The 21,673-nt window shown below is 42.1% G+C and overlaps 1 protein-coding gene across 1 annotated transcript in view; it reads left to right on the top strand.

The window, feature by feature from the left end:
• The first annotated feature begins 6,966 nt into the window (after positions 1 to 6,966).
• The window catches only part of CHN1 (chimerin 1), a 93,526-nt gene continuing 78,819 nt past the window's right edge, over positions 6,967 to 21,673 (top strand). Inside the window, exon 1 of the mRNA XM_058839921.1 lies at positions 6,967 to 7,160. Within this exon, the coding sequence (XP_058695904.1) occupies positions 7,052 to 7,160 (109 nt within the window). The 5' untranslated portion in view covers positions 6,967 to 7,051. The remainder of the gene's footprint in view (positions 7,161 to 21,673) is intronic.

Below are 21,673 nucleotides of genomic sequence, written 5' to 3'. Positions count from 1 at the left end.
CTTAGTAATAGTCTAATTTAGTTTTGATTTGCTATGGGGCATTCCACATGTCTTGGTTTACAATAATCAAAATATGCACCACCATGGGATATAATTATTTTATTATTAAAGAAAGGGGGAAAAATGTGGGTTTTTTCTGCCTTCCTTCTGTCCTCCTCCCCCAGAAGAAAAGAGAAATTTCTCTCTGTGGGCCACATAATAAAATGTATTTTGGCACAGTTAAAAGTGCTCAGAAGGAATCAAGTAATTTCTTTTATAAGGAATCTCAGTGTTGTAAACTTACAGTTCACTAAAACTATTGTGATACTGGCAGATAAATTAATGAATAGTGAAAAATCTCAAATTGTAATTAAATCTCACTATTACTTCCAGGACTGGTTTATCTCCTCTCCAGGAATACTTGATTTGAACATCTTGTTTAACAGGAAGAGCTATTGATCCCTTCAATAACACTTTAGAATCATTAAGAGGAAAAACTTTAATCTCCTTCAGCTCTTTGAAGTTGCTTTGGTTAATGTCATCTCTCTGCAATCCTGAAGAGCTAATGATGTTCTTGAAAGGTATTTCCAACATTATTCTCTCTTGCCTTTTGTGCCCTGCTGCCATTACCTGGCTGCTCACAGAGTTAGTTAGCTGTGCAGTAAAGCAGGAAGGTTCCAGTAGTGCATATGCTTGCCTGCTCGGTTTGGAAGGTTTTATATTCTCCTTCAAAAGTCTTCCTGGTGGAAGTAAACACATGCATCAGAGATTTTTTTTAACTTTCGATTAGTTATCCTGTGCTTCTGCTATCTCGACATTTTGAGGCTTGGACCTAGAAGTATCTTCATGTCATTAAATTTCATTCTATAAAGGCCCTTGATAATGTGAATACATATGTCTGTACAGCAGGAAATTCTCACTGTTTCTAGACTTCATTTCTCATTTATTTTTCTTAACTATTACATAAAATTCAACTTCAAATCTGATACAGTTTGCCTTACCAGGACCCACACGCCCTTGTTCAAGTAAAGTGCATTACTGAGCCTTAAAACACCTTTAAATGTTTCATGTGATCTGAATCATGGACATTATCTCAAATCCCTAAATATTCTAGAAGGTGCAACTTTGTCTGAGAAAAGTTGCAAGTTGCATGGGGTAGCTAGAACCCTCATGAAAAACATTATTTTTGACTGGCTTCAGTAACACATACACTGGCTTCTCTGGGAATGCAGAAATTACTTTGAGGGACTGATACTAGAAAATCTAATAATTGCACCAAGAGTGTATTGGTTCTATAAGGCATATCATAATTGCTGAATTATTATGAGAAGGTTCAGTTTCTTTAAAAATTCTTCAAATCCATCCAGGGGATCTAGAAGTGGGTCCAGTAGTTCTAGAAGCCTCAACAGATTGCACGCAGAGCCACTGCCAGTCCTGTGGCACAGCTTATGGCTTCAAGTAGGAGATCATCACTCAGGGTTAAAGACATTTTGAAAGATGGGACTAGAAGTATCTTGCAGAGTTTTATATTTTTTGATGGCTAGCTTGTTCTTAGGTTTTAGTGTTTATGGATGAAATTATAGTCGAACAGTTTATTCCTGAAACAGTTTTGCCCATGGCTTGCCTTCTGTTTTTTAACTTGCAATTACCATGGGTTTTTTTCCAAATATATACAAGCACTACTGCAAGTAATGCTTAATATGAATTTCTAAGCATGGTATAAAAACAAAATTTTATGAAAGTTAAATAGAAGGTATAAGCTGCGTTTTATAGCCAGTATAAACACACTTGGGTGTTTTATAGCCATCGGTATTATCTCCTTTGACACTCGAGGCTTGTCCCTAGGAGACAGAAAGCAGAAACTTCCTGGAATTTCTTTAATTAGCCTGTTCATTTCACTTAATAAAACAAGAAATCAAAACCATATTGTGTTTCTTACACAGGACTCTTAGAAAAAGTAACTTAAGAGTATGTAGCTCTTATATCTGAGCAAAAGTGCAAGCAATTTTGAGATTTCCTACTATTTTAATAATTTTGTTACTAGCTGATTTTACATTAGAAATCTATGCTTATGGGATATGCCAGTAAGTCTGCACATGAGCAATAAGAAAGCTCATAAAAAGTCTGGTGTTAAAGTGCATTTAGAGCAGCTGCAAATGGAAAAAAAAAAAAAGCCCTTTTTCAATTATGAATAATTTTGATACTAATAGCTCTAAACATCACCTGGAACCTGCTTCAAGAGAAATGCTGTTCATGTCAGCATCAAAGTTTTAGATATATGATTTTGCCAAGATACACAGGCAGCATCAACTATATCCAATGCACAGTACCTGTTTATGATGTAGTTCTCACCACATTTATGCACATCTTAGAAATCCAATTAAGTGGAGTCATGATGCAAAATTCCTTAAGAATTCTTTTGCAAAGGACTTTTTTAGGAAACATAGGCAAGAGGGAGCTTTTTTCCTTTGATGCAGTTCCATTCAAAAATGGCATAATGTCTCAACATCAGTCTAAACACATTCTTTAGATTTCAAACACACAGCATTACTTTAGTTTTTGAATTAAGACTGTGTTTGTGTGCTCTTCCCATTAGATCATATGACATTCACTTCTACCGTAACCAGAAAAAAATCCAACTCTAAAGGTTTTCATTGTCATTTATTTCTGTCAAACATTTTTTCATGACCCAGAGAGCCAAAATCATATATATTAAGCCCATATTTCATTTCACTGATGTACACCACCCACTGTGTACCAAAGTGCTCTAAGTTGTTGTGGGACATAGTACAAGTCTTGTGGATCAGGATAGGAAGCCAAATGTGAGTTTCTAATGTGGTAGTTGTGATTTTGTGATTTAAAACAGGAGCTGTGGTGGATGTTACACATATCTCAATTTCTATAGCAATGATCAGAAAATTCAAGATGCAAGCTCCTCCTAGTAAGTGTTATTTTGCCAGTCTGTACACTGCAAATAAAAGAAAAAAAAAATCTACAGAGTAGCATAGATCCTAGTAAGACACTGATTATGTCTGATTTGCAAAGGTTGTTCACAGCTGCTGTTGCAGTTGATGCAGGATTCTCTCTCCCTCTATGCCTTTAGAGTGTTTGGTAATACTGGGCTTAAATGATTTTGCCATTCATAATGAACAACAGCAGCACCCAAAAGACAGGCTCAAATGGCAGTTCTCTCATGAAAGGGAGAAAGATTATCCAAAATGCTGGCAATGTGCAATGGCTGTTCTGGGTTTAGTAATAGGCTTGATGATATATTCAAATATCTGTCATCTCTATAAATATAAATTATAACTAGCAAGCTGGCTGGTCAGCCTTCAAACTTCTTATTGATGACTTTTAAATTAGCTAAAATAATTGTATTTATCTTACTGAACAAGAGGTAGAAATCTGCCTAGCTGTTTTCCAAGGAGAAAATGTTCCATTGAAAATACTGTGAACTCCAAATCTGCTTGGTAAGGCAGCTCTTGGCCACTTCCCTGCCTGCCCCACAAACTTCCAGCAATTACACATTAAAAGCTAAATTAAATTCTGCACATGACAAGGCTTCTACAAATGCTGTTTTCCTGCTGTCAAGGGGATCTGTAGCAGGAAGATACTAACTGTGATAAGATGCTATCCCTATTCATCAGGTAACATCTCACCATGCCTTCACTTTTACTGCTTCTCATTAATACAGGACAGCTTTAATTTATGGTGGGTTGGGTTTTTGTTTTTCCTTCACACAACATTATATTTACTAGCTGGGAATCAGTTTTTATAGTTATGTATAAATCTTTAAAAATGTCAGTGATTAATTTTAAAATCTCATTTATCACTATATGGTTAGTGAATTAGTTAAGGTTTGAAGAATAAATGTCAAGTAATTAGAAGCAATTTTGTACCAGACTCTCAGACAAGGTGATGGATCACAGAAAACCCTCTGGAAAATGGGCCACTGGTCCCATGGTGCTCAGCACCCAGAGCAAGACAGCAAAAAGAGAGGAGCCAAAATTAAAAAAAAAAACCTAAACACTAGTGATGATAAAAACAAACTCCAGTGATGATATTTTACATGAGTAATAAAGCTGTAGTAACTGCAGTTTCTAAAGAACTTTGAGGTTTGAAAGATGAGGTAAGAAACCTCTGAAGGACAATGAGAAGGCCAGAAAATAGCATGTTACACATGTATTTCTCTTCTGGAGCCTTTATCCTTGAGGTACACTTTGTAAGTACACCTGCAAATATTCCTACCAGGTGGCAAATACAATAGCACCTTGGCTGCTCAATGTGATGATAACAAGCCAGTTTTGCAAGGGTGGGCTTTTCAAGGGCTAAAGATCCTGGGGAGCAAAACACCAAACTCATCCTTGCTGCCGTTTACACCAAGGTCGCACACCAGGGTTCTCTTTTGTTCTCTCCCCTGCGAAAGAGCAAACCTATGAGCTGGGATCTCTCGGAACAGCCCCTCTGGCAGAACAGGGCCAGGTGGGAGCTGTGTGCCGGCTGCTCCCGAGCATCCGCGTTTCTTGCCTGGGTCCCTGGGCACGGTGATGGGGGTCGGTGCTCGGGGAGCTCCAGCTCTTTCCTAATGAAATTCCCAGAGTTGTAGTTAAATCATTGTTGTCGCTTGTGCATAAGATGTGCTGGCTTGATAAGGCATTACGTAATTTTAAGATAATGTTGTTATTAAAGAAAAATCTCCATGAGGATTTCAGGTCCATTCAAAAGCAGGATGTGGTGGCAGGGACCTTCGCCTGGTGAATTTCAGGCTAATGTTTTTTTCTGCTTTGCACCTTTTGATTTGTTCCCGCTGTCAGCCCTTGTCAAGGCAGAGATGCCGTGGGTAAGATGGTACAGATGTGTACGGGCACGCTCCGTGCCGGCCCCGTCACTTGCCAACAACTCCCGGGAGGGCTCTGGCTATGAATGAGCCTGATGGTGAAGTCCTTCCAAAAGCTCTTGCTGATCCCTGAAGGCTGCTGGAGCTGGGCCCAAAAAATCTTCCTAAGCCAGGCAAAGGATCTAATCAGAAATAACGATTGAGCTCTGTTTTGAAAGCTCTCATCATCTACTGTTCCAGGCACAGTAAAATCCAGTAACTAACTGTGAAATGATCAACACGCTTCCCTAGGTTTTAGCAATAACTGCCCTAATAGCAAAGGCATTATTAGACAATTGAAATGACTAATCAAATCACTCAGGCTGATCTTACTGTAGTATTGATACTGTCTATTACAAAACAGTTTTACACTCTGAACAGGAAAGCATTTTTAATGTAAACATGCAGTTGAATAGTTAGCAAAACAAGATTTGGGGGTAGTGGAAGAGTAAAAGCTGGCCGTTTAATTGAAGGAAGTTGGAATGAAAGCTTGGGATTTAATTCCAGGAAATGATAGGGGAAAAAAAAAATCTGAAGATCCAACTTATTTCCAAAAAGCCAAGGAAAACACTTTGTGCGCATGAAGGTCAAATCCTGTAGACAGAGTTGCAAAGACGTTTTGCATTGTTTTTTCCAAACCACTTTTCATCTATTTTTAACCTTCTTTTAGCCCTGAAATTAAAATATTCTTTCTTGGTAGTCCATCTGCTCAGTAAACATTTGCACTTTATGTATGCAAAATGAAAATGTTTTGTAAAATCAGGTCCATCTCATTAGAATTTATTTGGGAAGGAATAAAAAGCAGGAAACAATCACTCTTGCATTTATTTTTTTAACTTTGCACACTAAGTGAAGAATATAAACATAAAAACTTATGTTTTGAAATACATGACAGACATAAAAAGTGCCATGTTTTTGTTTCAAAGAATGTTTAGATATATTGAAAACTCCCCATGATGTTTCCCTTTGGTTCTCTACAACAAAGATTAGGCAGAATGTTGAACACGCAAACCCGAGTGCAGCTAACTGCATAAACCACCTGTTTTTCAGACAGGCCTTCATGCTTTAGTTGCCTTGTAGAAAGAAAAGAGTTTTATTCACTTGCTGATCCTGAGCTGCATTCACAGAACTGAAACCCTTAATTGCACCCTACGTACGTGCTTTTCCTCCTTCAGGCTCTCCTCTGCCAAAAGCCTTGTCTTGCAGGCAGGCTTCCCACTGCACGCCCGCCACCACGATGTCCCAGGAGAAGGTGGGACAGGCTCCATGGAGACACCTGCAAATCCCGCTTGCCCTGGCTAAGGTGTGCGAAGCCTCGGCTGAAGGAGGTGGTTCCGCAGCGCTGTAGCGGATTAAAGGCGCGTGGCTTGTGCTGCGGCTGGGTTTGAATTCTCAGCGCGCACAGCCCGCACTGGGAGCGGAGCCGGGAGCTGCTCACCCTGCCTCAGGTAAGCGGCTGCTGCCAGGGGCAGAACGCCGGCTGCACAAGCGAGTCGCGCCAGGAGCCGAGTTGCCTTTTCAATAAAACGCTTTCAGCGCTGATATTTACGGTCCTGGACAGCGAAAAACGACGGCAGCCGGGCCGGCTGAAATTTCTCGCACGAAACATTTTGAGGGGAAATCTGTGTGTTTGCTCTCTGCATGCTTGCTGGCATACAAGTGGAAATTTTCACCTGGCTTTTAAGAGTCACGTTTTTCACGGGACCGCTGGCTCTTCTGCCGGACCAGGCAGGCGCAGCCCCGTCACGGCCGAGCAGTCACCGGCCGGGGGAGCGGTGCTTTCCGCAGGGCGCCTCCTCAGCGGAGCGGTGTGCGGGGCAGGGCCCGGCGCTCCCCGCGGGCCGTCCCGCGGCAGGGAGCGCTTTCCTTTGTGCCCGGCGGCGGGCGGCCGCGTTGCCATGGGAACCGTCCCGGCGGCCGCGGCGGGCGGAGGCGGGCCGTGCGCGGCGCAAGATGGCTCCCCGAGGCGGCGGGACGCAGCGTGAGCAGCGGGCGGGGGGCGGGCGCGGGCTGCCCCCGGTGCCGCGCGTCCCCGGCCGCCCACCCCCGGCCCGGCCCCGCTTTACCCACCCCTTCCCCTTCCCTGCGGGCCGCGCCCGCCCCGCCCCGCGGCAGCAAGTGGCAGCGGCCGCCGGCACCGCGGGGCGCGCTGACAGCCCCGCGCCCAACTTGTGTTGCAGGCGCGCCCCGCCGCTGATGCGAGAGCTGCCGCCGCGCCAATGCCAGCGCCGCGCCGCCCGGCCAGCCCCCGCCGCCCCCCGGGTCCGCCCCGCCGCCGCCGCCGCGATGGCTCTGACCTTGTTCGGTGAGTGAAGCGCCACCGCCTCGGCCCGGGGCTGCCGCCCCCATTGTCTGCGGCGCGGCAGCGCCTGGGCGTGGGCGCCGCCCCGCAGGGCCGGGCCCGGGGCTGCGGGAATAACGCCCCGGAGGGGCAGCCCCGCTGCCGGCCCCGCGGGGGCTCGGCTGCGACGGGCGGAGAAAAGTTAGGGTGCCTCGGGAAGCCTCGGCAGCCGAGGGGCTCCGCGGCGGAACCGCGGGCTGGCCCGGGGCGCACCCCCGGGAGCGGCGGGGCACACGGGGCGCAGCTGCCCGCGGCGAGCCGGTGCCTTCCTGCCGCCCTCAGCCCGGGAAAGGCTTTGGGAGCGCTGCTCTGGCCGGGCTTCGCAGCCTGGGACGGCGTGGTGGGAAGCGGCTTGAGAAAACTCTAGTTTAAACTGTTGAACGTGTGGCTTCTGCTAAGTAACGTTATTAAATTAGGTTTCTTTTGCTTAAAGTGTGCAATTTTACAGCGGGCAAACAAACAAAAAGGCTTCGAATTGTGTCTGGCAACATCAGGTAAATGAAGCAATGCAAAGGAAAGCAGAAATTAGTGTAACTGAGGTTAGTGCAGAGTTAACGTGGTAATCGGTATACCCTTTCTTGAAAGAAGCTTCTGCACCACAAGTGATTTCTAGTGAATAGAGGATGCAAAGTCTGTTCATTGTGTTTAGACTGTGGATTTTATTTCAAATGTAAACAAATGGCTTGCTTTCATTCATCTCCTCTTTCTCGGACTGGTACAATTTCTTAAAAGACTAAAAGCAGTTTTCTGGGTTTTCTTAAAAATTGACACCTGCTATATTGTTCTGCATATTGAGCCTCATCTAAAAAGAAGTTTAGCACATGTTGCAAGATAGCTCTCTGTAAATAAAATCTATGCTGTATTGGATTTAGATTTAGTGCTGTCTCTCATATTTGTATTTTCTGCTAGAGTTTTTCAGGATGCAAAAGGCTCATAGGTCACAATAAACTCTCATTATATGCCTGATCTTGTCACTGAGTTCATGGAACTTCAGGAGGGGCAGGTAGGGGGGTCCTGCAGGTTGTCAGGTATAGGGTGAGGATCAAGCCCTTTAATTTAGGAGTGAAAGTGACCACAGGGATCAAATGGCAGATTGGCGGGTTCAAAAAACCGTGGTGTATGTTACATTATATCATTTTCAATTAGGTTGTTTGAAAATACGTAGTTTGTTACAGTGGCACTCAGGTAAATAGTATAGTTTTCCCTAACACACACAAAAAAAAAAATTAGGCTGAAATATTCTCCATGCTGAGTGTCATTACAATCTTTGTCTGCAAAAATTAAGACTATTTTAACTTTTAAAGAAAGTGGCATTTGTGTATCAGGTACCATTTTTTTTAGACTTATGTGATTGTTTTCCAATTTGAATGTGTTTGATCGACTGCATGACATATTCTATTAATACAAATTTGCATTACAAAATAACTTGGTGGTTTTGTGTGTTATCACATCTGTTATTACAGTAAATGTCATTGATACATGTAAAAGATAATGAGTCAAGAGAAGATGGAGTGGGGTGCTCTGCTGTGTATGTCTAGTTTTTAAATTTTATCTTGTTGAGAGTAAAACCTCAGGATTGTACCCTTTAAAGAAAAGAAAAATGACAATAAAACAATGCAACAAATATGGCTCATATGCATCAACAAATTAATGTGGTGCCTTTCACAAATGTAAAAGCTCTACAGTATGTCTTACTATGGGTACAAGAGTGTGAGTTGTGTAAATGCAGAAATGTATGTGAGTGCAATGTGTTTGCAGATGTGGTTGTGATTAATTTATGGTTGAGCTAGCACAGCTTACTGTGTTGCTGTGAATCCTCTGAGCTGAGGTAGCTTGCCACACTTTGTCTCAGCACATAACAAAGACAGACTACAACGTGCTTGCTTTGAGCTTCAGGAACAGTGTTCAGCTTTTCTTTTAAATGTTGCCTGCCAGTGGATAGTTGCATTTTCAGTTATTGCACTGGAGCTGACCCATAGTAAATCGTTATAAATATCACCCACAAAAGAGGGGGGTTTTGTTTATTCCGACATAACCTCCTACCAAAGCAGTTATCAGCAAATCTGAGGAAAGGCAAAATAAATGTCTGAATGAATGTATCTGTTTTAAGGCATTAAGCAGCTGTAACTGTACTATTTTAAATTCACATCTATCTTATACTGACAAAATTCTCCTGAGCAAACAGGTCTCAGGCGAGGGGTTTCTTTGGTTCTGCTTGTTCTCATAAATTCTAGGCTCAATATTGCACTTTTATTTTCCCTAGCCCATTATGATATATCACACTGAACCAAATTTCACCATTCTCAGGCTGCTTCTAATAAGTTGTGCTCCAAAAGTCTGTAAAATTTGAGATAAATTGCCATGTCAACTTTGGTGGGGGAGAAAATTCCCCACGTTTCCTGGGTCCCTTTCAATCAGCGTGTAGTTGTGTGAGCACTGGGAGAGGAGAGGGTTGGGAAATGTCATAACCTGCTTTCTCCATGCTCTTGGGAGTGTTTTATGGCTCTTTTGGTGCATAGTCCAAAGACTCTGCTAGAAGAGGACAGGTCTAGGGACCAGGCTGACGCTGTTGCAGATCCTGGTTTAGCAGGGACAAGGACTTGCCGAGAGGTTGAAAGACAGGTCCTGTTGGAGGTTGCCCTTTTCTATTGAACAGCCCCACATTGACACAGGAGCACTGTCTGCAGTTTGCACCTTTGAGGTGGTAGCTTGAGACTCTTGGGAAAGTTGGTTGTGAAAAGAGTTTCTAGTATTAACAATGTATTAACAGCATTTTTCTGCAGAAAACTACACAAAGCCTAAGGGATTCCTAACTTACTCCTTTTCAGTTGCAGCTTATTGGTAAGATTATGATGCAGCAATAAAGTACACGGGAGGAAAACATTAAGACTCTTCACTTTATCAGTTCTAGTTATTTTGAAATTCTTTTCTTCATCTTGTCATTGTCTCTCACTCATGAGCTTCCAAGATATCCTGTGCTGACAGCTGGCTGTATGGAAGATAGATAGGGGGCTGCCCAGTTCCCCTGGTGCAGTGGTACAGATGATGAGTCTGTTTGTGATGTGGGTTATGGGAAAGAGGAGTTCAGCTGCTCCACAGATGGGAATAGGAAGAGCAGCCACTCTTGGAATTAGTCAGCAATGGGAGAGCCTGTAAGTTGTTAGCTGGAAATGTACCTGTGTTACCTCAATCATGCTGGCTACTCCAGGAAAACGTGTCATCCCAGCAGGGTTCATGGTTACACAGAATTAACACTCACAGGTGTATGCTGTGATTTTGGCCTGATTCTATCCTCAGCCCATGGAACTCGGGCTCCATGATCCTTTTGGGATCCAACTCAGGATATTCAGTGATTGTGTGATAAAGTTACAGTGGCAGAAACAGTCTGTTGTGACCATAGGTGCCATGCCATTTCAGGTACCAACCAAAGCAGGGTTTCACCAGTACATTCAGTTTGTGTTCCAGTGGCCAAGCACTTGGAATGCAAGTTTGATCTAACACTGGAGAGTAGGTCCTGCACAAGGACTGCATCAGCAAAAGACGGGAAGACAGTCAATTTCTCTAAGAAGTGGAAAAAAATTGCTGTAGAATCCTTTTGTTTGTTGCAAGTAATAGATGCAATAAGTTTGATATCCATATGAATTGCTTATTAAGAGTTGGTGGGGATTTTAAATATATCTTAGTCCACACAAAGTGCACATTTTCACATGCAATGTCTGTGTAAATGCCTGGAACTTGAGCAGATGTCCAGTTGTAGTGCTGTTTTTTCTCCTACAGCACAGTCATGATGCTTTACAGAAGCTTGTGGTGATTACAGGTGTAGCCTCCTTTTTCTCTGACTATTTCTTGCTGCCTGATGTAGCAGCTGGAGTGGTGTATAAGCTGGTGTCCTTCTCTGCCATCTCAGCACAAAGTCTGGTGGCTTCATGCCTAGCCTTCAGGAAGCTGGGCTGAAGCTACTTGCCTGATATAGCAGTGAGCAGAGAAGTGGCTCAGGGATACCCACCAGTCCTGCTGTGCTGAATCCCTGCAGGGTAGCAGCTTCCTAGTGACAGGAAGAGCAATCAGTCACATTTCTATGGCTAGACTTCCTAAAGCCATCTGTTAATACCCTAAGATGTGAGATTGCACAGTGACACGACTGAGGTGCGTGCTGTTATTCCACTTGGATGACTCAACTATTGGACAGATAACAAACAATGTAGAGGGAAAAAGAGGGGGGAAGTATTAAGTTATCCCACTGTTTGCATGTGTCTTTGAATATCCTGAAAAGTGTTTAAAGAAAGTCAGTGCTGTACTTTGAAAGAAAAATAGTTTTGTTATGTCTAGTGCTTGCGAGTTGCCCTTGTCTTTTATGAATTCTCTTCCTGTTCATTTATTTGCTTATCAACTCTCCTGTGTGAACAAAGGAAGACAGTTCAAAACAGCCAGGAGAGATCTTCATGGATATATTTGTTCATGCTCTTGCCTTCTTTCTCAGAGCCTGCCAGTGGATGAAAACTCATCCCTGAGTAGTGGTGGTTAAGAAATGAGAATCAAAGCAATTCTCTTTTAATCTTCAAAGTGCTTGCACTCTGGTGAGTGGCCACACATGAATGGGATTAGAGACAGAGCTGGAGTCAACATGACAGATATGGTTTTATAAGATGATGAAAAGGGCAGTTTTTAGAGAAATCTTCAGGGAGAATATCAGAATAAAAGAAACAAGCAATACACTGCTACAGGCAGAAAGGGCAGGGACAAAGAAGCCAATTACACCTCTGTTTCAGGTATCCATGCATTTCTGAAAGAGCATGTAAATAGTGACTTGCTCACTTAACAAAACACCACAGCTGTGAGCCCTGTGAGCCATACTACACAGAATTAATTTTCTGTGCCTTTTTACTACTATGGATATGAAGTGAACCTTTAGAAATAAGTTCTTCCATACTTGAAATACTAATTAACAAATTACTGTTTCAAGTTCTATGCATCTGGGATTACTGTTCTCCATGTAAGCTGTACTTACTGATTCATGGCTGCTTCAAAAGGTAGGGTATACTTATGTTGGTTCAAGTGCATATTTCCTAATATGTCAGTCTTAAAGAGAGAAATTTTTCTCTAAATTAATGTTTACTTTGCTTGGGAAAGGGCATTAAATTTTGGAATGCTTGGTTAGCATAGGTATAGAGAAAGCAAATGTTCCTCTAAAAATGACTCAGATAATTCTGCAGATTCTCTGTAGGATAGGAAATACTCAAAATTTAGTCTGTTTATTTCTTGTCTTGCCTACAGAGCCTTCTAAGAACAGGAAATAAACAGATCACCTACAATTCGAGTTCTTCCCTATATTTGTGTATGTGGCCCTGAGCTATCTTAAAACTTGTGGCTACCTGTGACTGTGAAGTTTACTGACAGAGCCCCTTAACTAAAGAGTCCAGTTGTACCAGAAAAGTGTTCTCTGAATATGTTCCTTAACAGAAGTAGGTAATGGAAGCTTGTTCATGGAATAGGGACATTTATAGTAGGGCTTTTGTCACTACAGGGAACATAAATAGAATAAATAGAATGACAGGCACAGTACCTATCATGGATGCTTCTAGGCCAAAAAAACCCAACTGTTTTGATTTGGGATTTTTTAAAAAATAATTTCATTGAATTTCAAATTTATATGAATTTAATTAATTTAAAAATGAAGGGGATTTTTTAAAAATTGAAACAATTTTAGAGAGAAACTAGACCTTCCAACTTCCATTAATGCATCTGGGAGGAAAAGTGTCCAAGTGCTGAGAGTTGTAAGAATGTTTTCTCCTAGGCGCTGTGCTAACCTTTCCTGATTTATAGAACCTAATGAGACAAATAAGGAGAGTAGGCTTGAAAAGGTTTTGCCAGCAATGCAGTAAAAAAAAAAAACAAACCTGTATAGGATCTATTAACTAGTAAATTGGTATCAATTGGTCAAAATACCAGAGAAGTGACACTAACAGTATAGACAAGGATGAAAGAATTTTAGTCATGACTTCTCAGCTTAGTGCTTAGAAGTGAGCTTCATACAGTAGCTAGTACAAAATTGTGTTTCCTTTCAGTTGTGAGTATTGTATAAGAATCTAAACAAATCAGAAGTTTGAGGATTGTTGCTGAAACTGGAAAGGACATGTCCAGTTGTGTGCTCAAGTAATAAATTGAGATTCTTGAATTTCCTCCAAGGAGACTCTCTTGCGCTATCATCAGCTCAGGCACGTCATTGAACAATTGCATCCCTTTTCTCCTTGACACCAACAGATCCACTCAGAGTGGAGATGGTCTGTGCAACACAGAATCTCATCTGATGATGTTGAAGTGAAAGAGACTCTGAATGTGAGGATCTGGGAAGCTTTCCTGATGTACACTTCACATTGGCCAAAGGCTGATGTTTCAGGTGCAAATATGCACTTTCTTCTGTTTGTTTTTGACTCAGCTGACGCTTTTTGCTTTGTCAGGTTTTGGGACTTTATTCTCTCACTAATTCTCTCTGAGGGCTCTTAATTGGTTTTTTAAGGTGTACAAAACGTTTTCCATTGACAGAAAGCACATCTCAGTCTCAAGAAAAGATTGTGTTTACTTACAGTGGCAGTACTAAGTCATAATTTAAATGCTGCTCTGATCAGTAAACTCCAAGTGCAAGCCTTTTGGAAGAGTATGCTATTTTTGTCGAATAAAGGCAGATTAATCAGGATCCCCTAGGGGTGCAGACATAGGTGACTGTTCTGTGCAGTCTAAGCTGAATGAGCATTGTTGGACAATTCTGTATTTTTCTGAACGTGGGGTGTAGCATCCACAGCTCAGGCTACGGAGCTGCTCCACCCTGTGGACAGAGGTTGTACAGTTCTGCATATAAATGTCTCCACAATGAAACAAAACAGACCCGAGACCTGGCCCACGGGCAGGTTATTAGCAGAAGATGAGGTGCTTCCTCCTCCCTCATAAAATTGTAAACTGGTTTGGTTATTCTTTCAGTGCCATGGTTTGTACATCTTCACAAATGATGGCAGAAAATTTAAAACCCTCTAGATGTTGCTTTTTTGAGTCTGTGTTGATACAAGTAAAAGTGCTATTTAAGGTCTCTGAAATATTTGGTCTTCTAAAGCATTTAACAATATAGCTAGGACTTGGTAATTGCATGACATCTGGGCCTCAAGCACCCTCGCTGGCCATGCCCAGGAAGATGCTGGGAAGAGTTCCTGCAGTTCTCCCTGCAGTTCTGAGGGTTTGGTTGTGTGTGGAGTGAGTGATTGGTCATTGTCCTGATCTAGTGAGGGGGAGGGAGGAGGGTTGGTCACACCCAGCTGGGAAGCCAATAGCATAGCTGTGTGTGCAGCAGCCTCTGGGAATGTACATGAATTGGTTGACATTTCCAGCACTCTGAATGAAAAAAGTATATAAAATGAAAATGATATATATGAAGTGTTTTCAAAGTCACTGGAAATTGTGTTCATAAAATTCTATTTATTCCTCTGTGAGTCTAATTTCCATGATATATTTTGATACACTCATCCCTGAATTTATTTTCATTACTTTATTAGCTATTCCATGATAAGCACCGGAAGGCTGGTGGTGTCAGGGCTGGTTTGCTTTGGGTTATAATTTTGTTAATGCTGATAGAATGTGATACAGTGGTCTGTTTTTCACGGGACCGAATCTTAGTCCCTTGGGAGAATGCATTAGGAAGACTGCATCCTCTGGTTGTGGACCTCTGAAGAAGTTGCAGACTAGACCTTCCTGCTCACAGTGAGCTTCACAGGTAACTTCCTTTTGGTCTCTGTCAGTTCTGTAAGGAAGGCCACTGTCACATCCAGCTTTGGTGCAGGTGGCAGGATCTGGCTCTGCTGAAAACATCACATGGTTGGGTCTGGATACTCCTGGTGCTGGTGGGAGGTGGTGGTTTCCTCTCTGCTACAGCCCTCATCTTCATCTCCTTCCTGCTTCCTTTGTTGCCGGAGCAGTCTTGCCATTTAAGAAGCTGAAATAAAAGTATGTATTTTCTGTTCTTGATCAGAAACTGAATGTCAGAAATGAAGGTAGCTTGCTTGTGTGAAATTTCACTCTAAATATAAAGGTAAAACTCTGCTTCCTAAATACTAGAATTGTTTTGTTGCCCACTGCATTGTGGTGTGCTACCACAGCTACAAAACCACAGCTGCAACCATTTGAATGACATGGCAAGTTCAATAGAGCATCATAGAACCACAGAGGGGTTTCAGCTGGAAGGGACTGTAAAGGTCATCTGGTTTGTACACCCCTTGCTATGGGCAGGGACACCTTCGCTGGAGCAGAGCCCTGTCCAACCTGGCCTTGAACACTGAGAGATGGGGCAGCCACAGCTGCTCTGGGCAACCTGTTCCAGTGCCTCAGCACCCTCACCGTAAAGTATTTCATGTAGGAAAGTTTTAGAGTACTGCTGCAGCAATGGATAAGGAGAGACTAAATTATTTCTTCTTTGGGGTAAATAGGAGACTGTGAAAAAAGGAGGAGAACAGTTCTGAAAAACAAACTCAGTGCCTTAGTGAGTGCCTGACCATTCCTTGTACTTGCATTGCTGGGGTACAAGTCAGTCTCCTCAATGCTGATTCTAATACATATACAGTCCAGAACAGACTACAGCCTATAAAAATTGCTGATAATTATTTGGTAGGGCCAGTCTTCCACTGTGTTTCAGCTCTGCTGTATGGTTTCTATGTGAATCTGGAGACTATGTTTCAGTGCAATCTTGGATCATTTTTCATTTAAAAAAACAGCCTACAAAAAACCCCCAAACAGGATGTACTTCTTCCTCACCTCTCTCTTATGGGCACACGTGGTTTTATCCTTCCAATAAAGGAAGCATGATTTTGACACAGCAATTAATTCTACTGATTTCCCCTTTTGGCTTTTTCTTTATTTTATTTTTAAACGTATATTTTTAAATGGAACTTAACAAATGCTGAGAAAAATCTTCAGTGGTTTAATAGGAAATAGAAGGACAGGAAGGTTGTCACAGCATTAATCTCCACAACAGTGGAGAGCTCATGTGCCTGTAGCTGTGCTGTTGCTTTATTGTGGTGCTCAGGGAGCTCCTGGCTGACCTCTGCCCAATGCCACATCATGTCAAAGCAAGCTGTGGTCACAGTCCCCTCCCAGCACCCTTATGTGCCCCTCTTCAGTGGCAAAGCAGCAAGCACAGCAGTAACTCAGTGGAGCATCTTGTATTCCTTAGATTTTATTGAAACTGTACTGTGGAAGAACATACCCCCACCCCAATCCACCTCTAGCGGCATTAAACCAAAGATGATAATTTAGTCTCAACTTGCTCTTTTGCAGGCTCAGAGTTCCAGGAGCTAAACTGTAGCCCCTGTGTCCCAGCTGTCCCAAAGCATGGTGAGCCCCAGGGTGGGACAGAGCATGCAGCACTCCTGGGACAGGAACCCAAGCAGCCTCTGGGATGAGCGAGTTGCAGACTGCTCTGTCAGAGGGAGAGCTCACTCTGGCTAACTCAGCTTAGTGACTTTTTTCTCACTTAGTAGAAAGGTCTGTGAGAAGCAGAAAGATCTTTTTTTATTGCTTTTCTGGTGGGATGCTGTTGATGCTGCTTTTACTGCTTTTAAATGTAAAAAACTGGCATCTTCCTTCTCCCAGTGCTGTGCAAGAGCAGCTGTGGAAGAAACAGGCAGGGCCTGCCATGTCTCAGAGCTGTCTTAGCATTTGTCCTTCTTTTTGTACAGAAATCCTGTGAGTCACAGTCTCTGACAATTGCTTGCAATGTTCTGCCTCACAGCAGTTTTCACCAAGCTGTGTCAGGCCAGGACCATTTTTAAATTATAAAATGGGTTTTTGATCTGTCATATCCTATCACTATCCTTGTGTCTGTCTGTATGAGTTTTCCTGTGCTGTCAATTGCCATGATAGGGTTCTTTTTATAAAGTCAAAGTGGGGCTGAAGACACCAAAAAAAGCTGTTATCCAGAGAGACAATGCTGGCTGGGGGAATACTGGATTAGCAAGACTTGGGAATAGAGATACTGATCTTTCTTTGAGGAACTCATCTACAAGGGCCTCTGCTTCTCTCAGCAGCTACTGTTCCGATTTTCTGTTTAGATGTCTTGTTATGTAGGCCTAAGTCTGCTTTTCACTTGTGGACATTTTCATGGGATCTTCATTCCAGTAAGGATGCTTTGATTTCCTAGAAATGCAGCTAATAATGGCTGGAAACCTATTTAATGTAGTGCCATGATAACATAAGAGCTAATAACCCAAGTTTCCATTACTTGTGGACCAATTTCTTTCTTCTAATTAGTGGAAAAAAAGGAGAAAGAAAAAAATTCAAAACAGAGACAAGAAAACCATTTGAGCTTATCTCCTGTAGGGGGAAAGAAACATGGAGTTACCTGAAAAAGGACTTGGAGGTTATCTCTGAGCATCGATCATATCAGGCTTTCCAGCTATTTCTCCCATTCCTTCTGGGCAGTACCAAACCTCTGTTCAGTTCTCCTTCCAGCAGCCTGTTCCCAGCTCCCCTGATCTGCTTTTCTCCTCCCAAATCCAGAAGGAGCTGAGGACAAAGGGGAAGCCCATGTGGAAAACCTCTCAGTGCCTGCAGAGCTCCTGAAGCACCTGAGTCCATTTGGCTGTTGTTGCAGTCCCACAGTGTGCTGGGTGGTGCAGGAGTGGACCCAGAGCACAGCTTCTCCATGGACTGGCCCTGCTCTCTCTCCTTTGTCTGGTTCCTGCCTAGTGCAGCAGATGAGCCTGCCAAGGAGGAAAATCATTTTGACAAAAATGGATGTAATGCTATAAACAGGGAGAGGCTACTGGGTGAAAAGCTTTCACCACAGTTCTTTGGCTGCAGTTATAATAGTAAGCCATGGCATTGGCAAAAAGAAATGTGAAGTTTTCAGCTTTTCTACCTGGAGCATCCTAATTAATTTCTTTGGAGGCCTCTTGAATGCATTATATGAAGAGGTAAGGAGTGGTACGTCTCTCAGACTGGGGGGAAGATCACAGCAATCAGAGAAAGCCTTTTGGAATAAAAACTTGAATTCCAATTAAAAAAAAAAAGGCATCCTACCACATTGTTTCCATTTCCTGTCTCAGACCCTGCCAATAATTTCTTTTTGGACTTTCCTTCATGACACTATAAAAAATAATCATAGTCCTGGGTAGGGGTGCTTTACTTGGTAGTTGCATCTGTTCTGAAAATAAGGACATAAATACAAACCATATTTTTGCCTGAGCAATGGTGTGTGTTATTGACAACTGTTTTAGAAAATGAAAAATCTGTTTGTAATTGGAATCATAATAGGTTTGTTATAACTTGATGGCCTAAAAGTTTAAATGGGTCAAGTTTGAGGAAGGAGAAACTACATCTATTTGACCATCTGACTCAGTTGGATAGATGTGCTTTGGAACATGTGAGTCTGTCTTGACCCCAGTTATAACAGCAGTCAGAAATCAGATCTGCTCTTAATTTTTTCTGGAAGGCTCTGATTTTTGCCTGGGCTGCTAATGGGTGCTTTGGTTTAGGTTTTTTTACCCCAGGAGGCTAATGAATGCACAGAAGCTATCTTGGTCTGAAATGCAAGGGTGGACAAGTTCTCAGTGGGTTTTTACCAAGGGATAGGGTGGCAGAATCAGTTTTGTGGTCTTTTATTGAGGTTTAGCTTTTGGTTATGCCACAATGCTCTAAAGGTGTATTTTAGAGTAGGAAATGAACTTACATTCATTATGTTGGTGTTGTGTATGGAAAAACAAATCAAAGCAACCAAGCAAACAGTGATAAAGCATGTCTCCCCATTCAGCAAATTAGGGCACTATACAATGGATGGAGGAGTTCTATCTCAAAAGTGCTTGTCCTTTTTTTAGAGTCTCTTCTGCTTAACTTGGACTGGACAGACATTCAGGGGAGATTAATTTACAGCTAGAATACACTTTTTCACCATATCATCATGTTGTTCTTTTTCACTACTAGGATAGCTGTTCAGAATTTGTGTAATCAAACTCCAATCCCTGTTAGATGTGTTAGAGAAATGAGGACAAAAACATATTTCTGTGAATGCCTTGAGGCATGGCTGTAACAGTTGTCACTGGCTTGAAGTTATGGTAAAACTGATGTGCACTTGTTAGTATTATTAATGTCTGGAAGAAGTGAAGCAAGCCATGGGAAATGAGCTTTGTCTCTGTGCAGGCAGACTTTTAAAATAGGAGACAAAGAAGAATTTGCAGAAGAAAAAATAGGAAAGGAAATGTCAAAGGGTAAATGTTTTCTCCACTATTATCCCTCACTATGGTTGCAATGAGAGAGTATAAGAGCAATAGCCTCAACAGCTATTTCTCCAGCCTTCCATGCGACCTTCACTGGCCATGATCAAAACAGTGCCTATAACAGTCTGGGTTTAAGAACAAAGAAGTTTGATTGAAGTGTTTAAGCTTGTGCAACCTGACATTACTTTGAATTTACAGTGAATAAGAGTTTGCTGTACTGATCTAAAAGATACTTGGAAAAATTTCCTATTAAATCTAAAAATCTAATAAAGACCTTTTCCTGAAAATTTTGACTTTGCAAAATTGGTCTGCAATAGACCTTTCAAATAACCCATGGGGAGGATGAGAAACTGCCAAACTCATTGATCCATCTCTTCAGGGCTGCTGTCAGACAGTCAGTTTTGTCATAATGAATTTAAAAAAACCCAATAAAACCACGGGCTTTCTTTTAAATAGATACATTAGAGAGGCATATTTGATTTTGACATCTTCAGTTGGAAGTTGTTTACTGTGTAAATTAGACATTTGAGAATACATGTGGTGATGTAAATCAGAGGGTTACAAGACAGCCTTTGGCCTGACTCTGTTGTTTTACCTGCAGCTGACCTGCAGAGCCATGTCAGGAAGCAATTCCCATCGTGTCTGTCTTTTCTTAGAGAGCAAAGTTCCCAGTAATACTGAAAACCAGCAGCAGCCTGTTGTCTGGAGACTGAGGTAGCCCCCTGGAAACAGCAACATTAAATTCCATCTTTATTAAATGCCCACAAGGTGGCACTTGTCATCTTTTTACCTCTCTGAGAGCTTAATTTTTATATTTTCAGCAACACTAAGAAATAATACTAGATGTTTTGAAACTTATCGTAACAGTAAGCTACCTGTGCTTTCATGGGGTATTTCCCCACCCCTCCATTAAGCTACCATCAAGAAAAAGAGAAAAACAACTTTGTTTTGCTCATTACTATTGCGTATGTGAAATATTTCACCTTAAAATTTAGAACTAATATTAATTTTTTTTCTGTAAAGTATTTTAATTTTGTTTTATTTCTCATTACTTATGCAGTATTTATATATGCCAGTATTTTATCTGGCAAAGAGGAGGAAAAAGGAATACTTGCTTCCCTTGCTTTGGTTAAACAAAAATCTAGAAATGAATTATTTGCAACCTGGTGTAATCACTTAGAAAATGGGTTAATTTCATTGCAGCAGTGCTTGTGATGAGCAAAATATTACTTCTTGAAATTTCCCATCATTCATAAAGAGGCAATAATAGTAGACCTGCTCATAAAAGGCATTGAACTCTGGCTGTTTTCAGTGGGTCTCTCATTCAACCCCATTAGAAGCATCCCCACAGAATTTATTGTTGCCTGATCAGACATTTGTAGGAACAGGAAGGCAGTGTGATCATTTTGTTCTTTCCCGCTCAGCACTGATGTAATTATCAGAGCATGCCCTTCTTTAGGCCTCTTCACTTTTGCTGAGTGTGCTTTCTTGTCTGCCCCTTGGTCACACCAGAGAAATGCCATTAGCCCTTGTAGCTTTCTGGGGCATTGTTCACACTGACTTTCTCTTAATCATTTTTTTCTCCAGTCATAATTAGAAACCTAATTGTACTTTTTTGTACAAAATAAGTTTTGTCCTATTAACAGTTCCTGGGGAACAGTATGTGTGATGTAGTGCCATCTTTCAACTGAAGGCACACTTTTGTTGTTGGTGCCTTTTTCAGTGACTTGCATCTTTCCCATAGATTGTATTTTACTCTTGTTCTCCTCCCAGATGGGAACACCTCTGAAAAAGAGAAGAAAATACATTGAACTGTTTTCTTGCTTAGATAACTCAAACATCATTTAATTTTAAAAGTCCAAAGCTGACCATGTGCATTTGAATTTATGGGCAGTGAGGAGTGTAGCTACCCTGCACCAAAGGGCAGGGCAAAGAAGTAAAACCTTGTGGAGGAAGAATTGTCACTGGTGACTATTGCCTCTACTCTCAAGCTTGGGCACATCCTTGGATGGCTTTAGTGGTGGAGTGTCTTTCTTGTGTGCCAGCTTTCCCCAGGCTGCCCTGGAGCAGCTGGGTGTGCTTGAGCTGGCTGCCTGTGACCTCTGCCTGCAAATTGCCATCCCCTGGCAGGAGGCAAATCACACAAGCTGGCAATAGCTCCTTTTTGGACTTAGAGGCAGTTTGTCTCTGTGGCCAGACTGGGATTTAGTTGGCATTTAGGAGCTC

This window comes from Poecile atricapillus, chromosome 5 (assembly GCF_030490865.1).
Source record: "Poecile atricapillus isolate bPoeAtr1 chromosome 5, bPoeAtr1.hap1, whole genome shotgun sequence".
Lineage (NCBI taxonomy): Eukaryota > Metazoa > Chordata > Aves > Passeriformes > Paridae > Poecile > Poecile atricapillus.
The sequence above is the reverse complement of the archived record's forward strand: the minus strand, read 5'-3'. Positions and strand labels throughout refer to the sequence as shown.